This window comes from Schistocerca americana, chromosome 1 (genome assembly GCF_021461395.2).
Source record: "Schistocerca americana isolate TAMUIC-IGC-003095 chromosome 1, iqSchAmer2.1, whole genome shotgun sequence".
Classification (NCBI taxonomy): domain Eukaryota; kingdom Metazoa; phylum Arthropoda; class Insecta; order Orthoptera; family Acrididae; genus Schistocerca; species Schistocerca americana.
This window is the reverse complement of record NC_060119.1, coordinates 1113644033-1113667354: the sequence shown is the minus strand read 5'-3', so window position 1 is coordinate 1113667354 and position 23322 is coordinate 1113644033. Positions and strand designations below refer to the sequence as shown.

General features: G+C 43.5%; 1 protein-coding gene across 1 annotated transcript in view; it reads right to left on the bottom strand.

The window, feature by feature from the left end:
• Nucleotides 1-6570: 6570 nt before the first annotated feature.
• The window catches only part of LOC124596700, a 93507-nt gene continuing 76755 nt past the window's right edge, over nucleotides 6571-23322 (bottom strand). The window contains exon 3 of the mRNA XM_047135889.1: nucleotides 6571-7194. Coding sequence (XP_046991845.1) covers nucleotides 6571-7194 — 624 coding nt within the window. The remainder of the gene's footprint in view (nucleotides 7195-23322) is intronic.

Below are 23322 nucleotides of genomic sequence, written 5' to 3'. Positions count from 1 at the left end.
CATATAATTCGTGTTTTAAATAGTGAACTGAGGGAAATGTGTATCATTCCAGTATTACTCCTCTGGTTCACCATAACAGCCATAGAGTTACACTCTCATTGTAGCGTGATAACATCAACAGTTTTCCTGTTTCATAGAAAAATGTACTCTTATTAAAAAATACAGTATTTTGCTTAACAAATGTTTGATAATTTTGTATTGTACAAGTGAGAAATTGTATAGCTTTTCTTTCAAACCCCAACAACTGCATAAGATCCAACATGAACAAATATACAAGTCACACTTTTGGACAGCAGAAAATACAAAACAGCGATAAATATTGAATTCAAGAGCATTATTGTGTGCCTTAAAGTAACAGTACTGTCATGTGACAGATAAATGTAGCAGTGTACCAACCCATAGGTACTCTTCTTACATGTTTAATGTCAAGTTAACACACCAGTTATTTAACCTGAGTTTTCCATTTATCTAGTACCCTGTTGTATCAAAATGAGGCATATGGAAACAAATACAGTAAAGAATTACCTAATGTTACAATTCTGTAAAAATTAACAACTTTATCATGTTACAAATATTTTACAGTGAATTACTGGAAAAATATTTATAATTCAATTTATCACAAATTAATGCTTTTCAACACACAGAACAAAACTGAAAGTTTATTAGTTTTCAAATTAGTCATTTCATTTATTCTGGTATGCTGAGAGGACACTATCAAGGTATACTTTACACAGTCTCCCATTGTGTGGACTGATTGATACTGACTTTCATTTAAAGTGATTGTTTGTTCTGAAAGGGTTTGAACAAATTGTAATACAGAAAAAATGAAGGTCTGGTTCAGCTTTAAAAATAAAATTGACGGGCTAAGCACTTTTAAGTTATGCCTGAAGTTTTCTGTTGAACATTTTATTACACCTGTAGAAAACGTATGAAGGCCCAGTATTTTACAAAACCGTATGTCTTGCATTACTTTTTTCCCCCCCTACCTTGTTGTACCTATACTTCGAGTGGTATGTGGGTGTCCTGTTGGTGATGTGCCCACAGCAGTAAACACTTATTAATATAGGCCTACAGGGTCAAATAAAATTTTATTGAGTTCTATTTAGGCTTGGGAATACGTGTGACCCTCAAACATCTCGTGTGAGTTGCTGATGCACGACATTCTTTTATGCTTGTCTTAGTCACAGTAGGTTTTGACTTGTGTATTATAAATGAAATATACATATATGATTACTAATCAATATACATTATATACAGAAAATTATTGACGTCTTTGAGTCAATTTGTTTTCTACAACCTTGATCAATACAATATATTTTCTTACATCATACTGAAGCAACACAATTTTTTTGCACACTAGCTTATACATGAGACAAGCAACACATAACTCTACTTGCAGATGGAACCTAAACATAAGTTTTTAATTATTTACAGCTATAGGGAGGTAGTGGTTAACCTATGAAGACATCCCAGGTCACTGTGCTTGGAGAAATGTTTCACTCGCATACATCAAGAATTTATTGTGATGTGAAACTTCACACATTATTATGAATACAGTCGTATTAGAACTGTTAATTTGTTCCATTTTAGATGATATTGTTCTCCTGTAGGGTTATAATTTTTTGTCACTATTATACACTGTACGTATTTACCATATACACAGTTGCTGTTGAAATGTGTCTGAAAGCTACAGTCTGGTATCACAATCAGTTGATGACAGATTATAATGCACCCTGGGTAAAAGTGTTCTAATAACCATATTCTAGTTATGTTTTTGTTTTTAGGCTGCATTTTTTTTTAGACAAGCCACCTTGAAGTAAAATCATTCTTACATTTCCTCCTGAGCATTTTTGGACAAGACAGTCAACTGAAGTGGTCTATGTCTGTATAAAAACCACAGGGCCTCAACCCTCTGTTGATTTCCACACATCAGCAAATTTCCAAAGCTGTTTGTATTCGTATTGGGAAGGGAGAAAGCCAGTTGACAATAAAATGGGTTTGAGGTGAGCTTCATGAAATGTGATTGAAGTATGTAATATTGACCACCTGCAGACCTACATGTGATGTACAGAGATTATGCACATTTAAATGATTCAAGTACTTAACACAGAAAATGTATATGCACGAAAGCTATGAGTCACACATTTGATGAAATGCGAACTGTTCTGGACAAATTGTACTGTTGGTACACACAATAATCATCTACCATTTATCTCCACAGCAGATCTGGCCAGGTTAGCTGGCCACTGCTATAACTTGACCCGTACCAATATATTTGAGGAATGTTCATATAGTCTGTTGTGTATAGTAATATGGTCCTATTGGATACTGACCTGCATATGACCATTGTTTCATTCTTTGTATAAGCTGGTATCCAATGGCAGATTTGGAGGATTGTGCAATAAGCACATTGGTATCTTGAACATTAATATCAGAGTTTGCAACTGAATCTGTTATGTTTCTTTCAAGTGACTCCTCAGATATCCCACAGAAGGCAGAGTGGAGTGTTCCACTCCTTCCATGAAGGTAACTCCTTAGTAGTACCTATGACTGAAATTGGTTGGTTCTTCACATGGCAAGAAGACGGTAATGTAATCAAATGATGTACTACTGTGTTTTGATTTACAAATTTTGCTGTTCTTGATCATCTCTCTTTTTTTTGTGCAGTAAAGGCTGGCAAAGTGTGCAAAGATAATGGCCGAAGAAGGGGACAGTAGTTGTATAGCAAAGGAGTCTAAATGAATACAGCCTAAGTAGAAAAGTGCCATAATCCGTGGTGACATTTATTTTATTCACACTAGGCCAAGGTCTAATACATCTTTCTGTGCATTACTTTCATCTCCAACTACAGGTGACACAGTCTGTAGCTAACTAGTCTTTACAGCCCTGACGATGTTTCACATGGATGGAAATTAAACATGCCATAAACCATGCCCTAAAGCCCATTAAACAAATACCTTCAAAGTTGGAATACTGTACACAGATTGTAGTGGTCTTAAAGACTGTGTCATGGATAAAAAAAAGATAATGATTATAAAAAAAGAGAAAAAAACAGATAGTATATGATAACAACATTAATGTTGACATCTTGAATGTGGAAGATCAAAAAAGTATTTAGGGGAAATGGTAAGAAGGGATATGAAATGGGATAATCATTTAAAACCAGTGTTCAGGTGGGCAAATAGAAGAATTTGATATATTGGAAGGGTTCTCAGAAAGTGCAGTGTATCTGTAAAGGAAACATGCAAGGCACTAGTGTGACAAGTTGTAGAATATTGTTTGAGTTTTTGTGGAGCCATTATCAAGTAGGCCTGACAACAGATACAGAACAAATTCAAAGTAATTATGCTAGGATTGTAACAAGTCAGTAGCAATAACCCATACAAAAGTAACACAAATGCTCAGAGAACTTAAATGGGAATCGTTGGAGGAAAGACAACATAGTTCTTGCGGAACTCTGTTGGGTAAATTTAGAGAATCTATATTTGAAGAAGACTGCGACAATTTTGCTACCTCCATTGTGTTTCACTTGGGGATTGTGAGAATGTGATTAGAGAGATTAGTGCATGCACAGAGGTATATAGACACTATTTTTCCCCTCGCTGGGTATGTGAATTGAATACGATAAAAAGTGGATAATATTGGTACGATGAACTGTACAGTGAAATGCAAAGTATAAATGTGGACGTAGAGGTAGGCTACTATTTGCCAGCTCCTTGAAAGTACTCAGAGTGATGGCTGATGGGGGCTAACTGAAATGACACAAATTGATTGGCACTAATAGTTGGCTCTGAGTTTAGCATATCATCTGCTTTTGTGTACAGGAGCAGACATGATATATGGAGGTTAATGACACACCAAACAAAACTCGACATGGTGGAGGTGACACAGGATGGTGACAATAATGTCAGTGTAAACTGCATCGTATGCTGAGCTAAATCGTGTTCTACATGATCAATTTCCTAGTCAAAATCGACTACGCATTGTGGGTACATGTCAAGTGCTTGCATGTAAATCAAGCCCCCCAACCATGTTGCAAGTGAGTCTGTGATGTTGAAGTTCAATTGACTGCACCAAGTGAAGAGTTTTAAAATCCACATTTGTGGATAAACAGGAGACTGTGGCGACGTCTGAAAAGTTAAGATTATTCTCTTTGAGCTCACTCCTGATATAATAATGGATTTTGTGCTTTTGTGGCCTCTTAATTTTGATTTTGTTGTCAACTTTGTTTTTGTAACAGATTATAATGATTGCCAGGCCTGATATTTTTCCTACTAGTAGGCCTACTCTTCTACCAGAGATGAAATATCTGAAAGTGAGAATGTATTTCGACAAAAAAGTCTACTTAATGAATAAATAAGAACCTAAATAGATAAACTTTTTAAATGTAATTTATTTCAACACCGGAAAAGTCAACTCTATCTACCAAGAAAAATAATTTTAGAAGGAAAACAAGATATATAGAGTAAAATAAAAAGGCTATGTTTATTGCCTTCTAAATATTGAATCATGCGTTTATAAAGTGTGGAGAATTTGCCATATGTCATACGACCTTTGTCAAAACAGTCCACCATGAATTGTGTTTTGATCATTGTTAGTTTCTACACTCCGTAACTATGAAAACTGTCACAACACGTGCAGTTTTTGCGCATACGTGTTAACAAAAGCGACCATTCGCGACAGGTAAGACAATACAGGAAGAAAACATCACGGGGTGTTGCAGTAGGCTGACTTGCCACGAGTATACTTTGTTAATTATTACTTTATCCGATCAGCTCCCATTACAAACAGTCCTGAATCGGTAGAAGTCGGAAGGCTTCGGGCGGTAGTCACTAGTTTTCGTTCAACCAACGTATCAGAGTTGTATGTTCACTTGCTGTGTGCTATGTTTTTGTGTTGTATTTTAGTCTACGTCGTGCTGGCCCTTTTCCTTGTGATGAATAGTTGTTGTAGCAGTTACCACCCTTACAGAACAAGTCAATACCGGTGTACAAGACGATTTCAGTTTCGATTGCGAACAACGTTTAAGCGATTCCACCTAGGTGCATGACTTGTGGTTTCATGAAAGCATGATACACAGCTTTTCTTCACTAGTTTGTCAAATTATTTGAGAGTTTGCGTCTTTGTTCAAGTGTTTCACAAACCTAGAGAGAGAGAAATTTTAATCGACAGTGGATTTCCAATCTGTCAGCCGTTGATTGTGCTGATGTTCTGTTCCACATATTTAGTGAGAAAGAGGTTTTCTCACTTTTTTGTGAGTTTCCACAATTGTGGAAACTACGATCAATAGAGCATATGGATAAAAACAAAAGAGCTTTGGGAATTACCAAAATGGTTGAGGTGTTGCGCCTTTTCTAACTATATATTACGCAGGAAGACATCAAGAAGAAAATCAATATTCTATGCGCAACATGCAAATTGGAGTGCAGTAAAATAAAAAAAATCGAAGCTCTCCGGTTCTTTCAGAGATGTATATACGTTCCCAAAGTGTAGTGTTTTAATGAACTATCGTTAGGTTTTCATGGGTATATTTATCTCCCGATTTCAACTATTCCCAGGACCAAAGTATTGTTTTGTCCCTTCTTCTTCTTCGTCTTCTTTATACACAGTAATAAAATCGATGCAAGAAATGCTTTGTCGGCAATGATAAGCATTTCTACTGTTCAAGGGCGCCAATACTTGGTGGCAAGAGGTGGGTGAGGCGATCATCCCACTTCCACCCCCCCCCCCCCCCCCCCCCCCCCGCCTCCCACGGGCACACAGGGAAAAGAGAAAAATATAGATTAGGCAGGTGTTTTTCCTTCAAGTATACGATTTAAAAGACAGTATTATGGAAGCACTTGCCACCAGTGTCAAACTACTACAGAACAGTGTGACAGCTGTTTCAAAAGTAAAGTAAATCTGACAAACGTTGCCGGTACGTCGGTGCACTTGTTTGACAAACCATTCGAAAGCAATCATTTAAATTGATTAACAAGTTTGATTGTTTACAGGGGCCTTCAGGTGCCCGAATTGCAGGAGGAAGGCGGGACTTGTTCCTCCCGCACGGTTCCTCACCCCGTGCCGGTCGATGTGGGAGGTGGACTTGCTAGCGCCGCTCCCCACAACCCGCCCTGGCGATCACCCGACACATTTAACACACTGTAGTCGACTGATAAAAGATCGATCGTGTAAAGGGGCCATAATTTTCGTAACGACATCAAACTGAATATCATTCTTTTGGCCTCAGTCCGTTCTGCTACTCCCATCGAGCAATGCACCGAGTGTTCTCTCGGAGTGCGCGATCAGTAGATGCAGTGTAAGGGGTCGATCGAGACTTTATTAGAGCTGGCTGTTACAGTTCGTGTGCCCCTTGAAGGGCGGCCGGACGACTTTGGACACAGACGAGCAGGGATTGCCAGACTGCAGATACGCGTGCGGTAAGGCTGGTAATCGGTGCGACAGTTCTGCACCGGCCAAACAGACGCGGACGGGGTCGGTCAACTGGTTCGCGCGTTAGTTCCTTCTGGTGGGTAGCTTATAACGCGTGCGCCTGCCCCCAGCAGTGCCCGTAGCGTCGGCGCAGCCCGCTTAGAGCGTGGAGACGGCCGTGGGCCGGCTGTAGATGTCGACTACAGAAAAGGGGGGTGGCGGCTCGCGCCCGTGCTCCAGCCGGCACAAAGCGATGGAGCCGCCGGCGCCCATCTCGTCGTCCAGGCTGTCGGCGTCGTAGTCGTCGGCGACGTCGCCCTCGACGTCGTAGTCGTCGGCAGCGTCGGGGTCGGCGTCGGCGGCGTCTTCGGCGTCGGCGTGCGGGCGGTCCGGCTCCTCGGGGCGGCCGCCGCCGCAGCAGGTGGGCTGGTGGCGCGGCTGCGTGTCGAGCACGACGGCCATCTCGGCGCGGAGGCGCGCGTCCAGCCAGGCGAGCAGCAGCGCGTTGTAGCAGGCGGAGCGCGCCGCGGCGGCCTGCGTGGCCGCGTAGGCCAGCGACGCGTAGGGCCAGGCGGCGAGCGCGGGCCGCGCCAGGCGCAGCGCCGCGTGCGGCAGCCACGACAGCAGCAGCGCCGACGACAGCGCCATCAGCGCCGCCGCCGTGCGCCGCACGCGCTCCGGCTCGGCGCACCGCCGCAGCGGCCACGGCGACAGCGGCGGCCGCGGCCGGGGCCGCGACTCGGGCGACGACGGCGACGCCGCCGCGCTCCACTGCTGCTGCTCCTGCGGGTAACGGGTACACTCATGCCACATGCGTAGCTTACTTTTGAAAGACTGTGCTACAAGATACACTACTGGCCATTAAAACTGCTACACCACGAAGATGACGTGCTGCAGACGCCAAATTTAACCGACAGGAAGAAGCTGCTGTGATATGCAAATGATTAGCTTTTCAGAGCATTCACACTAGGTTGGCGCCGGTGGCGACACCTACAACGTGCTGACGTGAGGAAAGTTTCCAACCGATTTCTCATACACAAACAGCAGTTGACCGGCGTTGCCTGGTGAAACGTTGTTGTGATGCCTCGTGTAAGGAGGAGAAATGCGTCCCGTCACGTTTCCTACTTTGATAAAGGTCGGATTGTAGCCTATCGCGATTGCGGATTATCGTGTCGCGACATTGCTGCTGGCGTTGGTCGAGATCCAATGACTGTTAGCAGAATATGGAATCGGTGGGTTCAGGAGGGTAATACGGAACTCCGTGTTGGATACCAACGGCCTCGTATCACTAGCAGTCCAGATGACAGGCATCTTATCCACATGGCTGTAACGTATCGTGCAGCCACGTCTCGATCCCTGAGTCAACAGATGGGGGCGTCTGCAAGACAACAACCACCTGCACGAAAAGTCCGACGACGTTTGCAGCAGCATGGACTATCAGCTCGGAGACCATGGCTGCGGTTGCCTTTGACGCTGCATCACAGACCGGAGCGCCTGCGATGGTGTACTCAACAACGAACCTGGGTGCACGAATGGCGAAACGTCATTTTTCCGGATGAATCCAGGTTCTGTTTACAGCATCATGATGGTCGCATCCGTGTTTGGCGACATCGCGGTGAACGCACATTGGAAGCGTGTATTCGTCATCGCCATACTGGCGTATCACCCGGCGTGATGGTATGGGGTGCCATTGGTTACATGTCTCGGTCACATCTTGTTCGCATTCACGGCACTTTGGACAGTGGACGCTACATTTCAGACGTGTTACGACCCGTGGCTTTACCCTTCATTCGATCCCTGCGAAACCGTACATTTCAGCAGGATAATGCACGATCGCATGTTGCAGGTCCTGTACGGGCCTTTCTGGATACAGAAAATGTTCGACTGCTGCCCTGGCCAACACATTCTCAAGATCTCTCACCAATTGAAAACGTGTGGTCAATGGTGGCCGAGCATCTGGCTCATGACAATGCGCCAGTCACTACTCTCCATGAACTGTGGTATCGTATTGAAGCTGCATGGGCAGCTGTACCTGTACACGCCATCCAAGCTCTGTTTCACTCAATGCCCAGGCATATCAAGGCCGTTGTTACGGCCAGAGGTGGTCGTTCTGGGTACTGATTTCTCAGGATATATGCACCCAAACTGTGTGAAAATGTAATCACATGTCAGTTCTAGTATAATATATTTGTCCAATGAATACCTGTTTATCATCTGCATTTTTTTTTTTTTTTTTGGTGTATCAATTTTAATGGCCAGTAGTGTATTTATTGATTTGAAGAATATAACACGAAATGTGGAACAATAATTACTCTTATAAAGAGATATTTACTCTTTGACCTTTGTGCTGTATCCCATTTGTGAAAATGTCTTTATTGCTTAATATGTCCTACATAATACGATTCAACGCAATGAATGCAATGCTTATACCATCCTCAAAGTGTTTAATCCATACTTCCATACAAGCCAGTTGCCTTTTAGCCACTGAGCGTCAGGCTGTGTTGTAGCTTCTGAGACGCTTGAAGACTTACACCGACGATGTCATTTAAATGCTGTACCACAGAGACGCCGCTCCTTTATGTGTGGGATGTGGCAGGTTTTAGAACTTAGAACTACTTAAACCTAACCAACCTACGGACCTCACACACATCCATGCCCGAGGCAGGATTCGAACCTGCGACGGTAGCGGTCGCGCGCTTCCAGACTGTAGCGCCTAGAACCGCTCGGCCACCCCGGCCGGCCAGATGATGCTGTCATTTACCATCTTGTTAAGTCATCAGATGATCAAAACGACTTGCAAAATGATTTAGATAAGATATCTGTATGGTGCGAAAAGTGGCAATTGACCCTGAATAAAGAAAAGTGCGAAGTTATTCACATGAGTACTAAAAGAAATCAGCTAAATTTCGACTACGCGATAAGTCACACAAGTCTGAGGGCTGTAAATTCAACTAAATACTTAGGGATTACAATTACCAATAACCTAAATTGGAACGATCACATAGATAATATTGTGGGTAGAGCAAACCAAAGACTGCGATTCATTGGCAGAACACTTAGAAAGTGCAACAGGTCTGCCAAAGAGACTGCTTACACTACGCTTGTCCGCCCTATTATGGAATACTGCTGTGCAGTGTGGGATCCGCATCAGGTGGGACTGACGGATGACATCCAAAAAGTATAAAGAAGGGCAGCTCGTTTTGTATTATCGCGAAATAGGGGAGATAGTGTCACGGACATGATACGTGTATTGGAGTGGCAATCATTAAAACAAAGGCGTTTTTCGTTGCGACGGGATCTTCTCATGAAATTTCAATCACCAGTTTTCTCCTCCGAATGCGAAAACATTCTGTTGGCACCCACTTACATAGGGAGAAATGATCATCACGATAAAATAAGAGAAATCAGGGTTCGCACGGAAAAATGTAAGTGCTCATTTTTCCCGCGTGCTGTTCGAGAGTGGAACGGTAGACAGACAGCATGAAGATGGTTCATTGAACCCTCTGCCAGGCACTTTATTGTGAATAGCAGAGTAATAACGTAGATGTAGATGTAGAAGTAGATTGCTTCCAAGTGATGCTGCCGTTTACACTCTAGTCATCAGAAGATCAAATCGAGTTGAAAACTAATTACACAGTTTTGTGTAAATAGTTTGCAATTCATTTTGCAATTCAAATCTGTCTCCTGCAGAACTTGTGTGAGACCAGCTCGGTCATCAACTCCGTCCAAGTGTCAATATCCGAGATATCAAGGACCAGTTACAACAGCTGTGGGCCAGTTTGCCTCAGGAGATCATGTAACGGCTTTATCATACCGTTCCTAAACGAATCGGTGCATGTATCCAAGCCAGAGGGAGTGCAACGCCATTTTGATAAGAGGGCTCATGCTCCCACGTATTTTGTCAATTTGACTTGATTTTGTAATCACTCAAATGTTATCACGTTCCCTCTCAACTCGTGAAATTTCCTTTCGTTTCCTCCTCCCCTTCTCGGTCCCTCACCTTTTTTGTCAGTCAGCATAAATAATTAGGGATCACAGATAAGAGCAACTTAAATTGGAATAATCATATAGAAAATGTTATGGGTAAGGCGAAGCTAAGACTGCGTTTTATAGACAGAACACGTACAAGATGCAACAAATCCAGCAAAGAGATTGTCTACACTACACTTGTCCAGCCTCTACAAGAGTATTGCCGCGCGGTTATGTATCTTCACGAGATAGAGGACTGTCGGAGGACACTGAGAAACAGGGTAGAGAGTTCACGGATGTGATAAGCGAGCAGGGGAGGTAATCATTAAAACAAAGGCGTTTTTCCTTGTGCTGAGATCTTTTCACTAATTTTTAAACACTAAGTTTATATTCTGAATGCAAAAATATTTTGTTGACTTCCACCTACATGGGTGAAATGACCTTAGTAATAAAATAAGAGAAATCAGAGCTCGTACGGAAAAATTTAGGAGTGCTATTCGAGAGTGGAATGGTGGAGAAATAGTCCGAAAGTGGTTCTACGAGCCCTCTCCCAACTCTTAGTTGTAAACTGCTGAGTAATGACGTAGATGTAGATCAGCGCCATTCGCTCAGGAGCAGCAGCAAATGCAGCAGTGTAGTACTGCAGATGTTACGTACACGAAACAGTGTGAAAGTGTCGAAGGACAAGCGACAGGGTGAGGTAAAGGTGACTACTCACCCTCTGAAGGTGGTCCCAGTAAGTCTGAAGAATTTCCAGATGGCACCACAGACTTTTTACAAGAAAAAATTTCAGAGGAGGTACTTCGAAATAAGTTAGCCAATTAGTTAAAACAGACAAATGGGCTTTGTTTCAAGACAAACATATTGGCAGGCTTAAGGGGATACAGACAGAGAATCCACGCTTACGCGATCAGCTTTCCGAAAATGATGCTCCGGTGTTTTAAGTACACGTTGAACTATTAGAAGAAGTAATTACAGTATGAAGAACGAAGTGAGCAATGTGGCCATTAGATTTGCGGCTGTAGCCGTATACCAAAAGCAGATTTCGACAACAGCTGTCAAGAGCCAACAGAAAATAAAATGCGTAAGACTAGTGGACAATGAAGAAACCAGGGGAGTAAAAAATAAATTGACACATGATATAAGCCACAGGGAGGATAAAATCATAATGATATCGATCAGGGCAGCTAACAGCGTCACCATTGTTGAGACAGAAGATGAATAAGGTTGCAAAAAATTACAGGAAAAGGCAAAAGAGGAAAGTGATCTCGAAGAAGCCGCGCAGGCTCCCACTCACGGTATACAGTATTTCAATAGGTATCACTAATGCAGGCCTGTTAGATGAGACCAGTTAGCCCCACGCTCAGCTCTTTAGAGAATCGAAGTGCCATGTTGACAACAGCTTCAAACTACCGATTACTTTACAAATGAGTTAATGCACCAAGCGAGGTGGCGCAGTGGTTAGCACACTGGACTCGCATTCGGGAGGACGACGGTTCAATCCCGCGTCCGGCCATCTTGATTTAGGTTTTCCGTGATTTCCCTAAATCGCTCCAAGCAAATACCGGGATGGTTCCTTTGAAAGGGCACGGCCGACTTCGTTCCCCGTCCTTCCCTAATCCGATGAGACCGATGACCTCGTAGTTTCGTCTCTTCCCCCAAACAACGCAAACCCTGAGTTAATGCGTCAAATATTTGACGTTATGCATGTAAAATCTTTATGGTTGAAGACGCAAAACCCTAACTAAGTTGGTTTCATTAGTTTCGGATTATTCACCCATAGACTAATGAAAAAGTCAGAACCAAAACTGGTAAAGGTACTACTCTATTAAATTCCGGGCATGCAGCCGCGCAAATAAAATTTCTTCCACTAATGTATCGTCCGGCCATATTCAAAGTTAAGTCGCAAGAAAAGTTGAAAATGCACATGGTAAAGGTAGTGTTTGTCCTAAAAAATATATTTTTGTAGATATCTTCGGCTTTATAGGTGGAAACTGTCCACAAAATGTGTCACGTTTGGGGTTGGTAGTTAAGAAGTCTTACCACACCAACAACGTAAATGTAGCAGACGATAAACTTTTTTTCCTTTCATTATTTTGCGGGGGTGCCAACGAGGAAAAGTTCCGAAAAGGTTTGAAATTATATGTTAAATTTGTTGAGATGTATACACAGTTTCTAACTTGACTTATTGTATTAAACCTTTAACGTAAGACTATACCACATAATGGTTAGCATATCACAGCGTTTTAAATTTTTAAATCCGTTCAGTAATTATAGGAAACACTGAAAACCACATTTTTGTAGTCCCTGGAAGCTATCAGATAGGCGACTTGCTACTGGGAGTGAGTGACAGTTTTATCCTGTGTTGCATTGCAGCACCATCAATTAGACGAGAAGGAGCAGCTGTAAGGGGGGTCCAAAAGTGTCTGGCAGCATATTCTCGTCTTATTACTGATTCTACTAATCACAGGACATAGTGGTTTTGTGCCTGTTTGTATAGACTGGGGTTCGAACTTCAAATACGCCCCAGAATGTTACTGTGCAGCTGCTGTGCAAACTATGCAGCACCTGACGAAAAGTGTCCGATACTAAAATTTCCTGGTGGATCAAATGAACTGCATTTGGTGACACCAAGATCTGTGGACTCCTTAAGAGACCTAGATATTCAGTTATAAAATATGTGTGTGTTTGTTTGTATTATATATTTTATGTATATTTTACCATTTATATACGAAGTACTTAAATACAAATATAAAATGACCATGTAAGCCATGGCAATAATGCGAAAGAATAATAGTAATATAGATTTGTGAACTGAATCTATCAAAGAATCTTTCTAAAAGTGAATTTAGTGGTGAGGTGAAAATGAGATTTAAAATGGGCCAAAGGCTTCAGTGCACTGAGTGTCGCGAGTTATTTAATAGTTATCTTAATGGAATTGCTAGCTCTGTTCCAGTGCTTGAAGAAAATAATAATGAATTAAAGAGGGTCTGTCTTCTTGCAAGCACAAATTTTGTTTTGTTTAGTCCCCGAACATGTTCGACTACAATTGTGGCATCTCCAGTGTGTTTTTTGTTTATGTTTCCGAAATATATACATACAAAATTTGTGTCGCTTAGGAATACGGTTGTCTACATTCGCGCAGCGAATACATTTAATTTATTTCATATCGGCTTTAGTCGCTGCGCTGCCTCTTCCTTTGGAAATGCATGCGTGTCCGAAGGAACTTTGGATCGTAATTCGGAATAACACAGGCACTGTAAAATAGTACGACTCAAATTGTCGCCATGGTCTGTTGTAATTCATAGCAGCACACCAAAATAGGCGATCCATCCCCTTCAGAGTCCAGTCGAGACAGTTTCGGCGATAATGTCAGCGATCGGGAATACCTCGGGCCAGCATGTAAAACGATCGATGACTGTGAGGCGGTAGGTGTAACCTTCCAGCGGTGGAAGAGGTCCTACGAGGTCCAGATAGACATGTCTATGATTCGGAGGAAGAAACATGCTAAGAGGCGACCTAAAGTGCCGGCAAACTTTATTCTGTCCACAGGTCACATACTGTCACACTCTTTGTCCATGTGTGGTCAGACAAAAGCTCGCTTCGTCATGTTGATATTGGCTTGTGCTGTAGGGTGCGACAAGTTGTGTAAAGAGGCAACTGTCAGTTGGTGAAAGTTAGTAGTCACAAACGATCGCAGTTTGTTAGTGGCAACGTCACAATACAGGTGACGGTGACAACGTAATGTGGCGAAGCTGTAGGTCTGATCGTTGCACCAACAAATCTCGTAGCACGCTATCTGACTGTCGCACTGCAGCGAAAGCTTCAAAATCAACTGCATCAGTGATCGCTTCGACCCGGGAGGGAGCATCAGCTGGCACATTCAGTTCTTCTTCAGTGTGAACAATACTGGTAGCGAAATGTCCTATACAGTCGAAATATCACAGCTAACGTGGTGACGCTTTCTACGGACGCTTGAGGAAGGCGTGTGTTAGTGGCTTGTGATCTTTGATGAGAGTGAACTGCTGTCCTTCCAGCAGCATAGGCATCATACAGTTCGCTCTCATAGATGGACCAATTCTGTTGAGATACCGGTATCGTTTTACTGAAAAAGACTAAGGGCTGCCAGTGCTCGCCTACGTATTTGGTGTTGCAGTGCAGCACTGATTTAGTGGCAGATACGTCGACCATCAGGGCGAGATGCACCTACAGAACTGGATGCGCTAACAGTGTACCTTCCGCGATTTTAATCTTCAGCTTGGTAAATGCCAGTTCGGCTTCATTATTGGACTAAAGTTTTTCCTTCGGCTTCGGCGAACAATGCAACAAATTATTCGGTGGTGCAGCTAGTAGGGCATAATTACAACTTAACTGTCGTAGGCTGCAGAAAATTAAGCAGAGCTTCTGCTTTCTCTTGTGATGGTCGTATGCCGTGCACATTGATAGTACAGCCCAGGAACTGAACTTCAGCTGCTCTGAAGATGCTCTTTAATGGATTAATGAGCAGGCCATGTACACGTAGGTGAGTGAAGATCTGTGTGTGACAGGTGTTCTGCCTTGACCAAGATGCCATCGATAACCACATAACAATAGTCTGAGTCGTGTGTGATTTCATTCGCGAACCACTGAAATGTTTGGGTAGCATTTCAAAGTCCGAAAGGGATTCGGGTAAATGCAAACATACAACGCTCTTAGCAACGTCATCCTGTGCCACAGTCATCTGGTAGAATGCGCGAGCCAAGTCTAATGTAGAAGAGATGTTCTTACCATGGAAACTGAACGGAAAATCTCCGATATGTGGTACTAGAAGTCGATCTGGAAGGGTTGTGGCATTGAGCTGTCTATAGTCGTCACGTGGACACCATCCATTATTTTTCTTCGGGACCACATATGGCGGAGACGCCCAACTACTACTCGACAGGCACCAGATTTCTTGTGCGAGCATGAACGAGAATTCCTGCTTCACTATCTTCAGTTTCTGGGGTGTCAAGCGGTGTGGTTGGCATGGAGTAGTGGTCCACGTGTAGTCAGAGTATAGAACATCGAGTGCTGCACAGGTGCTAGTGTGGGAGTCTGGCACGTGACTCTGGGAAGTGCCTGCGGAGCTCTATGAAAGGAGAATCGCCGGTAATCATCCGTACTGTTGTGTCTCCCACACAACACACTCACCCTTTGCTCGCTAGGTTGGTAGCAGTGTCAACAAGGTGTAGGTGATGGAGGTCAGGCGGAGTCCATATAATGATAAAAAATCCGCTCCGAGAATGGGGTACGCCACGTCTGTTACGATAAACTGCCATTCAAATTTGTCCCGAAGCGTAAGGTCGACACTAATGTGACACGAGCATACACTGCTATCGTAGATCCATTGGCGGCGAAAAGATGGCAATCATCGCAATTGTAACGCGGCAGATGGGCAGATGGATAGACTCACTTGTCAGAACCCGTGTCTACCAAAAATCGTAACTTTGTGCCAGGTTCCTTTTCAGACAGTCGACGGCTGCTGTCTGGAGAGCCAATGGCCGTCATCACTGACTTCCTGCTGAGTTTTCCCGTTCGCACAGCGGGCTACTCTTACCACGTGTCGGAACCATACCGTCAGTGATATCAGCAGACTTTTGCTAATGAAGGGGAGTGGCTGCGCTGATTGTGACGGGATTGGCGATTGGTAGTCCGGATGCATAATGCAGCTCGGTAACCTGTGCTTGTAGCACGGAGAGGTTGTTATCTGCTTAAGGCTGTGGGCAAACTATTGTGAAGCATGTTGACGGATACATTTCTGCTGTGCAATCCGCGGTTTACGCGATTACATCTAGATCACTGGCGCACACTGTCCGTACCTTCTGTACTTCGGGTAACAGGCGCGATAACCCAATTTCTTCAGAATGTCGCTCCTGACTGCGTTACTCACTAATACAGGGTGTTACAAAAAGGTATGGCCAAACTTTCAGGAAACATTCCTTACACACAAATAAAGAAAAGATGTTGTGTGGACATGTGTCCGGGAACGCTTTCCACGTTAGAGCTCATTTTAGTTTCGTCAGTATGTACTGTACTTCCTCGATTCACCGCCAGTTGGCCCAATTGAAGGAAGGTAATGTTGACTTCGGTGCTTGTGTTGACATGTGACTCATTGCTCTACAGTGCTAGCATCAAGCACATCAGTACGTAGCATCAACAGGTTAGTGTTCATCACGATCGTGGTTTTGCAGTCAGTGCAATGTTTACAAATGCAGAGTTGGCAGATGCCCGTTTGATGTATGGATTAGCACGGGGCAATAGCCGTGGCCCGGTACGTTTGTATCGAGACAGATTTCCAGAACGAAGGTGTCCCGACAGGAAGACGCTCGAAGCAATTGATCGGCGTCTTAGGGAGCACGGAACATTCCAGCCTATGACTCGCGACTGGGGAAGACCTAGAACGACGAGGACACCTGCAATGGACGAGGCAATTCTTCGTGCAGTTGACGATAACCCTAATGTCAGCGTCAGAGAAGTTGCTGCTGTACAAGGTAACGTTACCACGTCATTGTATGGAGAGTACTACGGGAGAACCAGTTGTTTCCGCACCATGTACAGCGTGTGCAGGCACTATCAGCGGCTGATTGGCCTCCACGGGTACACTTCTGCGAACGGTTCATCCAACAATGTGTCAATCCTCATTTCAGTGCAAATGTTCTCTTTACGGATGAGGCTTCATTCCAACGTGATCAAATTGTAAATTTTTACAGTCAACATGTGTGGGCTGACGAGAATCCGCACGCAATTGTGCAATCACGTCATCAACACAGATTTTCTGTGAACGTTTGGGCAGGCATTGTTGGTGATGTCTTGATTGGGCCCCATGTTCTTCCACCTACGCTCAATGGAGCACGTTATGATTTCATACGGGATACTCTACCTGTGCTGCTAGAACATGTGCCTATACAAGTACGACACAACATGTGGTTCATGCACGATGGAGCTCCTGCACATTTCAGTCGAAGTGTTCGTACGCTTCTCAACAACAGATTCGGTGACCGATGGATTGGTAGAGGCGGACCAATTCCATGGCCTCCACGCTCTTCTGACCTCAACCCTCTTGACTTTAATTTATGGGGGCATTTGAAAGCTCTTGTCTACGCAACCCCGGTACCAAATGTAGAGACTCTTCGTGCTCGTATTGTGGACGGCTGTGATACAATACGCCATTCTCCAGGGCTGCATCAACGCATCAGGGATTCCATGCGACGGAGGGTGGATGAATGTATCGTCGCTAACGGAGGACATTTTGAACATTTCCTGTAACAAAGTGTTTGAAGTCACGCTGGTACGTTCTGTTGCTGTGTGTTTCCATTCCATGATTAATGTGATTTGAAGAGAAGTATTAAAATGAGCCCTAACATGGAAAGTAAGCGTTTCCGGACACATGTCCACATAACGTATTTTCTTTCTTTGTGTGTGAGGAATGTTTCCTGAAAGTTTGGCCGTACCTTTTTGTAACACCCTGTATAAGCAGTCGGTGCAGTAGATGCGATGGGATGCGATCGCCTACCTCTTCAGTTCGGAGTACTTCTCCAACCTCTTCGCCTCGGATTGTGAGAGCCGGGTAATAGGGCGCTGTTGATGGTTATGTAACGATCAGTACTCGCTGGTGACGCCAGAATGTCTTGCACCTCTGTTGACATATCGTCATTGAGGGCAGCAACTACATAACTGCACTTCGTGTCGTCTACGATTATGTGCGCCAGCTCAAACTGACTTTGTAGTACGGTCGCAGGTTCGAATCCTGCCTCGGGCATGGATGTGTGTGATGTCCTTAGGTTAGTTAGGTTTAAGTAGTTCTAAGTTCTGGGGGACTAATGACCGCAGCAGTTAAGTCCCATAGTGCCCAGAGCCATTTGAACCATTTGAACCATTTGACTTTCTAGTTGCGCAACACACAGCACGGCATTCTGTTACCAAAACGGTGGCGGTTTTACTGTCACGTGATTAATTTCTGCGCAATTAGACAAGTCTACAGTTGGCGGTGGGTCTAACACTATGGAGTTATGGTGAAGTGGGACGCGGAAGATACGCGACGCGGTTGAGGCGGATGTTCTTGCTTAGCGCGATGCGGCACGATGCGAGGCCGTAGTACCCGTCGAATTTCACGCCAGTGACCATCAGAGATTACGCCGGATTCACCAGTTTTTACGGGACTAGATGAATTAACTTTACTGCAACATAAAGAGTAAACTCTAACCCATATGACTCTGTTTAAAAACAAGGAGAAGTCAGCTGCGCCGAAGATACAAGATAGTAGCCGGCCGAAGTGGCCGTGCGGTTAAAGGCGCTGCAGTTTGGAACCGCAAGACCGCTACGGTCGCAGGTTCGAATCCTGCCTCGGGCATGGATGTTTGTGATGTCCTTAGGTTAGTTAGGTTTAACTAGTTCTAAGTTCTAGGGGACTAATGACCGCAGCAGTTGAGTCCCATAGTGCTCAGAGCCATTTGAACCATTTTTTGAAGATAGTAATTAAAAGTAATAATCACTTGCGCGTAGCATTACACTACACGTAACACTGCACTTCAGCGTTTTAAGAATCATGAAAAAAGGTTGTGCACGCGGAAAAGATCTAGAGACACCGGAAGGTTTCAGATTGATTATAAAATGGTAAGACAGAGATTTCGGAGCCAGAAGTTAAACTGTAAGACGTTGCGAGGGGCAGATGTGGACTCTGATCGCATTTTATTGGTTATAAGCTACAGACTAAAACAAAAGAAACTATAAAAATGTAGGAAATTAAGGAAACAGGACCTGGATAATCTGAAAGAACCAGACATTGCTGAGAGTTTGAGAAGCAGTATGAGGCAACGATTGAGTGAAACTGGGAAAATGAATCAATATAGGATGAATGGGTAGCTTTGGGAAACAGCGAAGCCAGTAAAATATCAAATAGGTACAACGACAATGCCCCGTAGAAATTCTTGGATATCACAAGAGATTCTGAATTTAATTGATGAAAGGAGAAAATATAAAAATGAAGCAGTCGAAGTCGGATACAAACGTATAAAATTTGAGACTGACAGGAAGTGCAAAATGGTTAAGCAGGAATGGCTAGGGTACAAACGTAAGGATTTAGATGCATATCTCACTAGGGCAAAGACGGATACCGCGTACAGGAAAATTGAAGAGGCCTTTGGAGAAAACAGAAGCAGGCTGAAAAATCAATACTAGGCAAAGAAGTAAAGCTGAAAGTTGGAAGAGTGTATTGAGGGGCCATATAACGGAGATGAACCTAACGGCAATGTTATAGAAGCGAACGTAGATGAAGGTGAGATGGGAGATAAGATACTGCGCGAAGAGCTTGACAAAGCATTGAAATGCGCAAGTCAAACGAGGTCTCTGGAGTAGGCGACATTCCCTCAGAACGGCTGACATCCTGATGGGAGCGACCCATCTCAAACCTATTCCTGTTGGTGTCGCTAGGGCCTCCCGTCGGATAGACCGGTCGCCTGGTGCAAGTCTTCTTCGTCGCTTCGGCGACTTGTGCGTCGATGAGGATGAAATTATGATGAACACAACAACACAACACCCACTCCCTGAGCGCAGAAAATCTCCGACCCCGCAGGGAATCGAACCCGGGCCACTTTGCACAGCATTCGGCCGCGCTGACCGCTCATCTATCGACACGGACTTGCAAGGTACATGAGACGGAAGAAATACCCTCATACTTAAAGAGTAATGTAATAATTTCAATTCCGAAGCAAGCAGACGCTGACAGGTGTGAATCTTACCGAACTATCAGTTTATTAAGTCATAGTTGCAAAATACTAAAACGAACTCTTTACAGAAGAATGAAAAACTGGTAGAAGTCGGCCTCAGGGAAGATCAGTTTGAATTCTGGAGAAATGTGGAAGGCAATACTGACCTTGCGACTTCTCTTAGAAGATAGATTAAAGAACGGCAGACCTTCGTTTATAACATTTGCAGACTTAGAACAAGCCTTTGATAGTGTTGACTGGAATACTTTCTTTGAAATTCTAAAGGTAACAGAGGTAAAACAAAGGGAGGGATGGCTATTTACAATTTTTGGAGAAACCAGATGGCAGTTATAAGAAGGGCATGAAATAGAAGCGGTGGTTCATAAGGGAGTGAGACAGGATTGTAGCGTATCCCTAATGTTATTCAATCTGTACACTAAGCAAGCAGTAAAAGAAAAAAAAAAGAAATAAAAACTTTGAGGTTTACCCATGATATTGTAATTCTGTCAGATACAGCAAAGGACGTGGAAGTGCAGTTGAACGGAAAGGACAGTCTCATGAAAGGAGCATACAGTATTACTAGTGTCCTGCTTGACAGAGTCACGTTGTGTAAATATCTGGGCGTAACATTGCAGCGGGATATGAAATGGAACGAGCATGTGAAGACCGTGGTAAGGAAGGCGAATGGTCGACTTCGGTTTATTGGGAGAGTTTTAGGAAAGTGTCGTTCATCTGTAAAGGAGACCGCACATAGGATGCTCGTACGACCTGTCCTTGAGTACTGCTCTAGCATTTGGGATCTGAACCAGGACAGATTAAAGGAAGACGTCGAAGCAATTCAGACGTGGGCTGCTAGAATTGTTGCCTGCAGATTCGAACAACATACAAGTATTACGGAGTTGATTTGGGAACACAAATGGGAATCCACGTAGGGAAGGAGACGCTCTTTTCGAGGAACACTATTGAGAAAATTTAGAGTAGCTGAATTTGAAGTTGACTGCAGATCAGTTTTACTGCCGCCAAGATACATTTTGCGTAAGGACCATCGAGATAAGATACAAGAAATTAGGGGTCATTCGGAGGCATATAGATAGTTGTTTTTTGTTTCGCTTTGTTAGCGAAATAGGAAAGAAAATGTCTAGTAGTGGTGCAGGGGTAGCCTCCCTCACGCACTGTACGGTGGCTTACAAAGTTTGTCTGTAGGTGTAGATCATCAATAAAAGCAAAACAACGGTAATGGAACATAGGCGAATCAAATCAGGTGATGGTAAGGGAATTGGATTAGGAAACGAGGCACTTAAAGTAGCGGATGAGTTTTGTTATTTGGGCAATAAAATGACTGATGATGGTTGAAGTAGAAAGAATACAAAACACAGACTAGCAATCGCAACAAAAGCGTTTCTGAACATGAGAAATTTGTTAAAATCGAATATAGATTTAAGTATTAGGAAGTATCTTCTGAAGGTATTTGTCTGGGGTGTAGCTTTGAATGGAAATGAAACATGGACGTAGACAGTTCAGGAAAGAAGAGAAAAGAAGCTTTTGAAATGTGGTACTATAGAAGAATGCTGAAGATTAGATGATTAGATCGCTTAGCTAGCGAATAGGTACTGAGTAGAATTGGGGTGAGAAGAAATTTGTGGCGGAACTTGACTAAAAGAAGGAATCGGTTGATAGGACTCAACGTGAGGCATCTAGGAATTACCAGTTTTGTATTGGAGGGAAGTGTGTGTGTGTGTGTGTGTGTGTGTGTGTGTGTGTGTGTGTGTATGGGTGGGGGGGGGGGGTAAAAATAAATTGCAGAGGGAGACTAGGGGTGAATACACTACGTAGGTTCAAAGTATGTAGGTTGCAATAGTTACTCGGAGATGTTAGGCTTGCACAGGATAGAGCTGCGTGGAGATTAGCATCAAGCCAAGGAGAGCAGCATCAACCTAATATTCGGACTGAAGACCACTACACTACAACTTCTCTGTAAGCTACTGTAAAATGCATGGCGGAGGGTATTTTCTACTAATACTTATCTTCCCCTTAATTGATGCATGTGCAAATTCAATGAGGAAAAAGACAGCTTATATGCCTCTGTGAGTGCCCTAATCTCCTTTATTTTGTCCTCACCGCTCTGATGTGAGAGGAATATTAGAAGCAGTAACACCAAATGTGGGTTTTCTAAACTACCTCAACAATGTTTTAGGAAAAGATTGTCTTCTCTCCTAGGATCACATCCAAGCTCTTGGAGCATTTTAAAAAGACTGTCACACTGTTCGAATTGAGAGGCATGTATCTGAATTGGCCGGATGTCTTCCTCTAATCTGACGTAATGGAAATACTGAACACTCAAGCAGTATTCAAGAATTGGTCACACCAGTATAGACGTACCACACTTTCACAGAACTCTTCCAGTAAGCTATAGCCAGTCCTTCGCCTTTCCTACACCTGGCCTAATGTGCTTGTTACATTTCAAATCACTTCGTAATGTTATGCACAGATATTTAAGTGATATGATTAATTCACGTTGCATACAGTAAACACTGTATTCGAACATTACAGGAATGTTTCTTCTGCTCACAAGCATGACTTACATTTATCTACATTTAAACTAAGTACCACACAGAAATTCATTCCAAGTGAACTTGAGTCCCCCTGCAGGCATTCGACGACAACATATTCCTATATACAACAGTGTGACAGCAAGCAGTCTCAGATTGCTGCCCACCCTAATCAAAGGACAGGCGTGGGTCTATCACGCCTCCTTGGGGCAGTCCTGGTATTAGCTTTGCCTCTAATGAATACCAGCCATCCAGGCCAATATACTGGGTCCTGTCAATGAGAACCTCACTTTGCAGAGTGACTCATCTTTTTCTGACTAATTTCCAAACTCCCTAAATCATTCTACTTGAGATTCTGGTCGGTTGATTGGTTGGATGATTAAAGGGACCAGACTACTAACAAGGGAACCTCCCCATCGCACCCCCCTCAGATTTAGTTATAAGTTGGCACAGTGGATAGCCCATGAAAAACTGAACACAGATCAATCGAGAAAACAGGAAGAAGTTGTGTGGAACTATGAAAAAAATTAGTAAAATATACAAACTGAGTAGTCCATGCGCAAGATAGGCAACATCAAGGAGAATGTGAGCTCAGGAGCGCCGTGGTCCCGTGGTTAGCGTGAGTAGCTGCGGAATGAGAGGTCCTTCGTTCAAGTCATCCCTCGACTGAA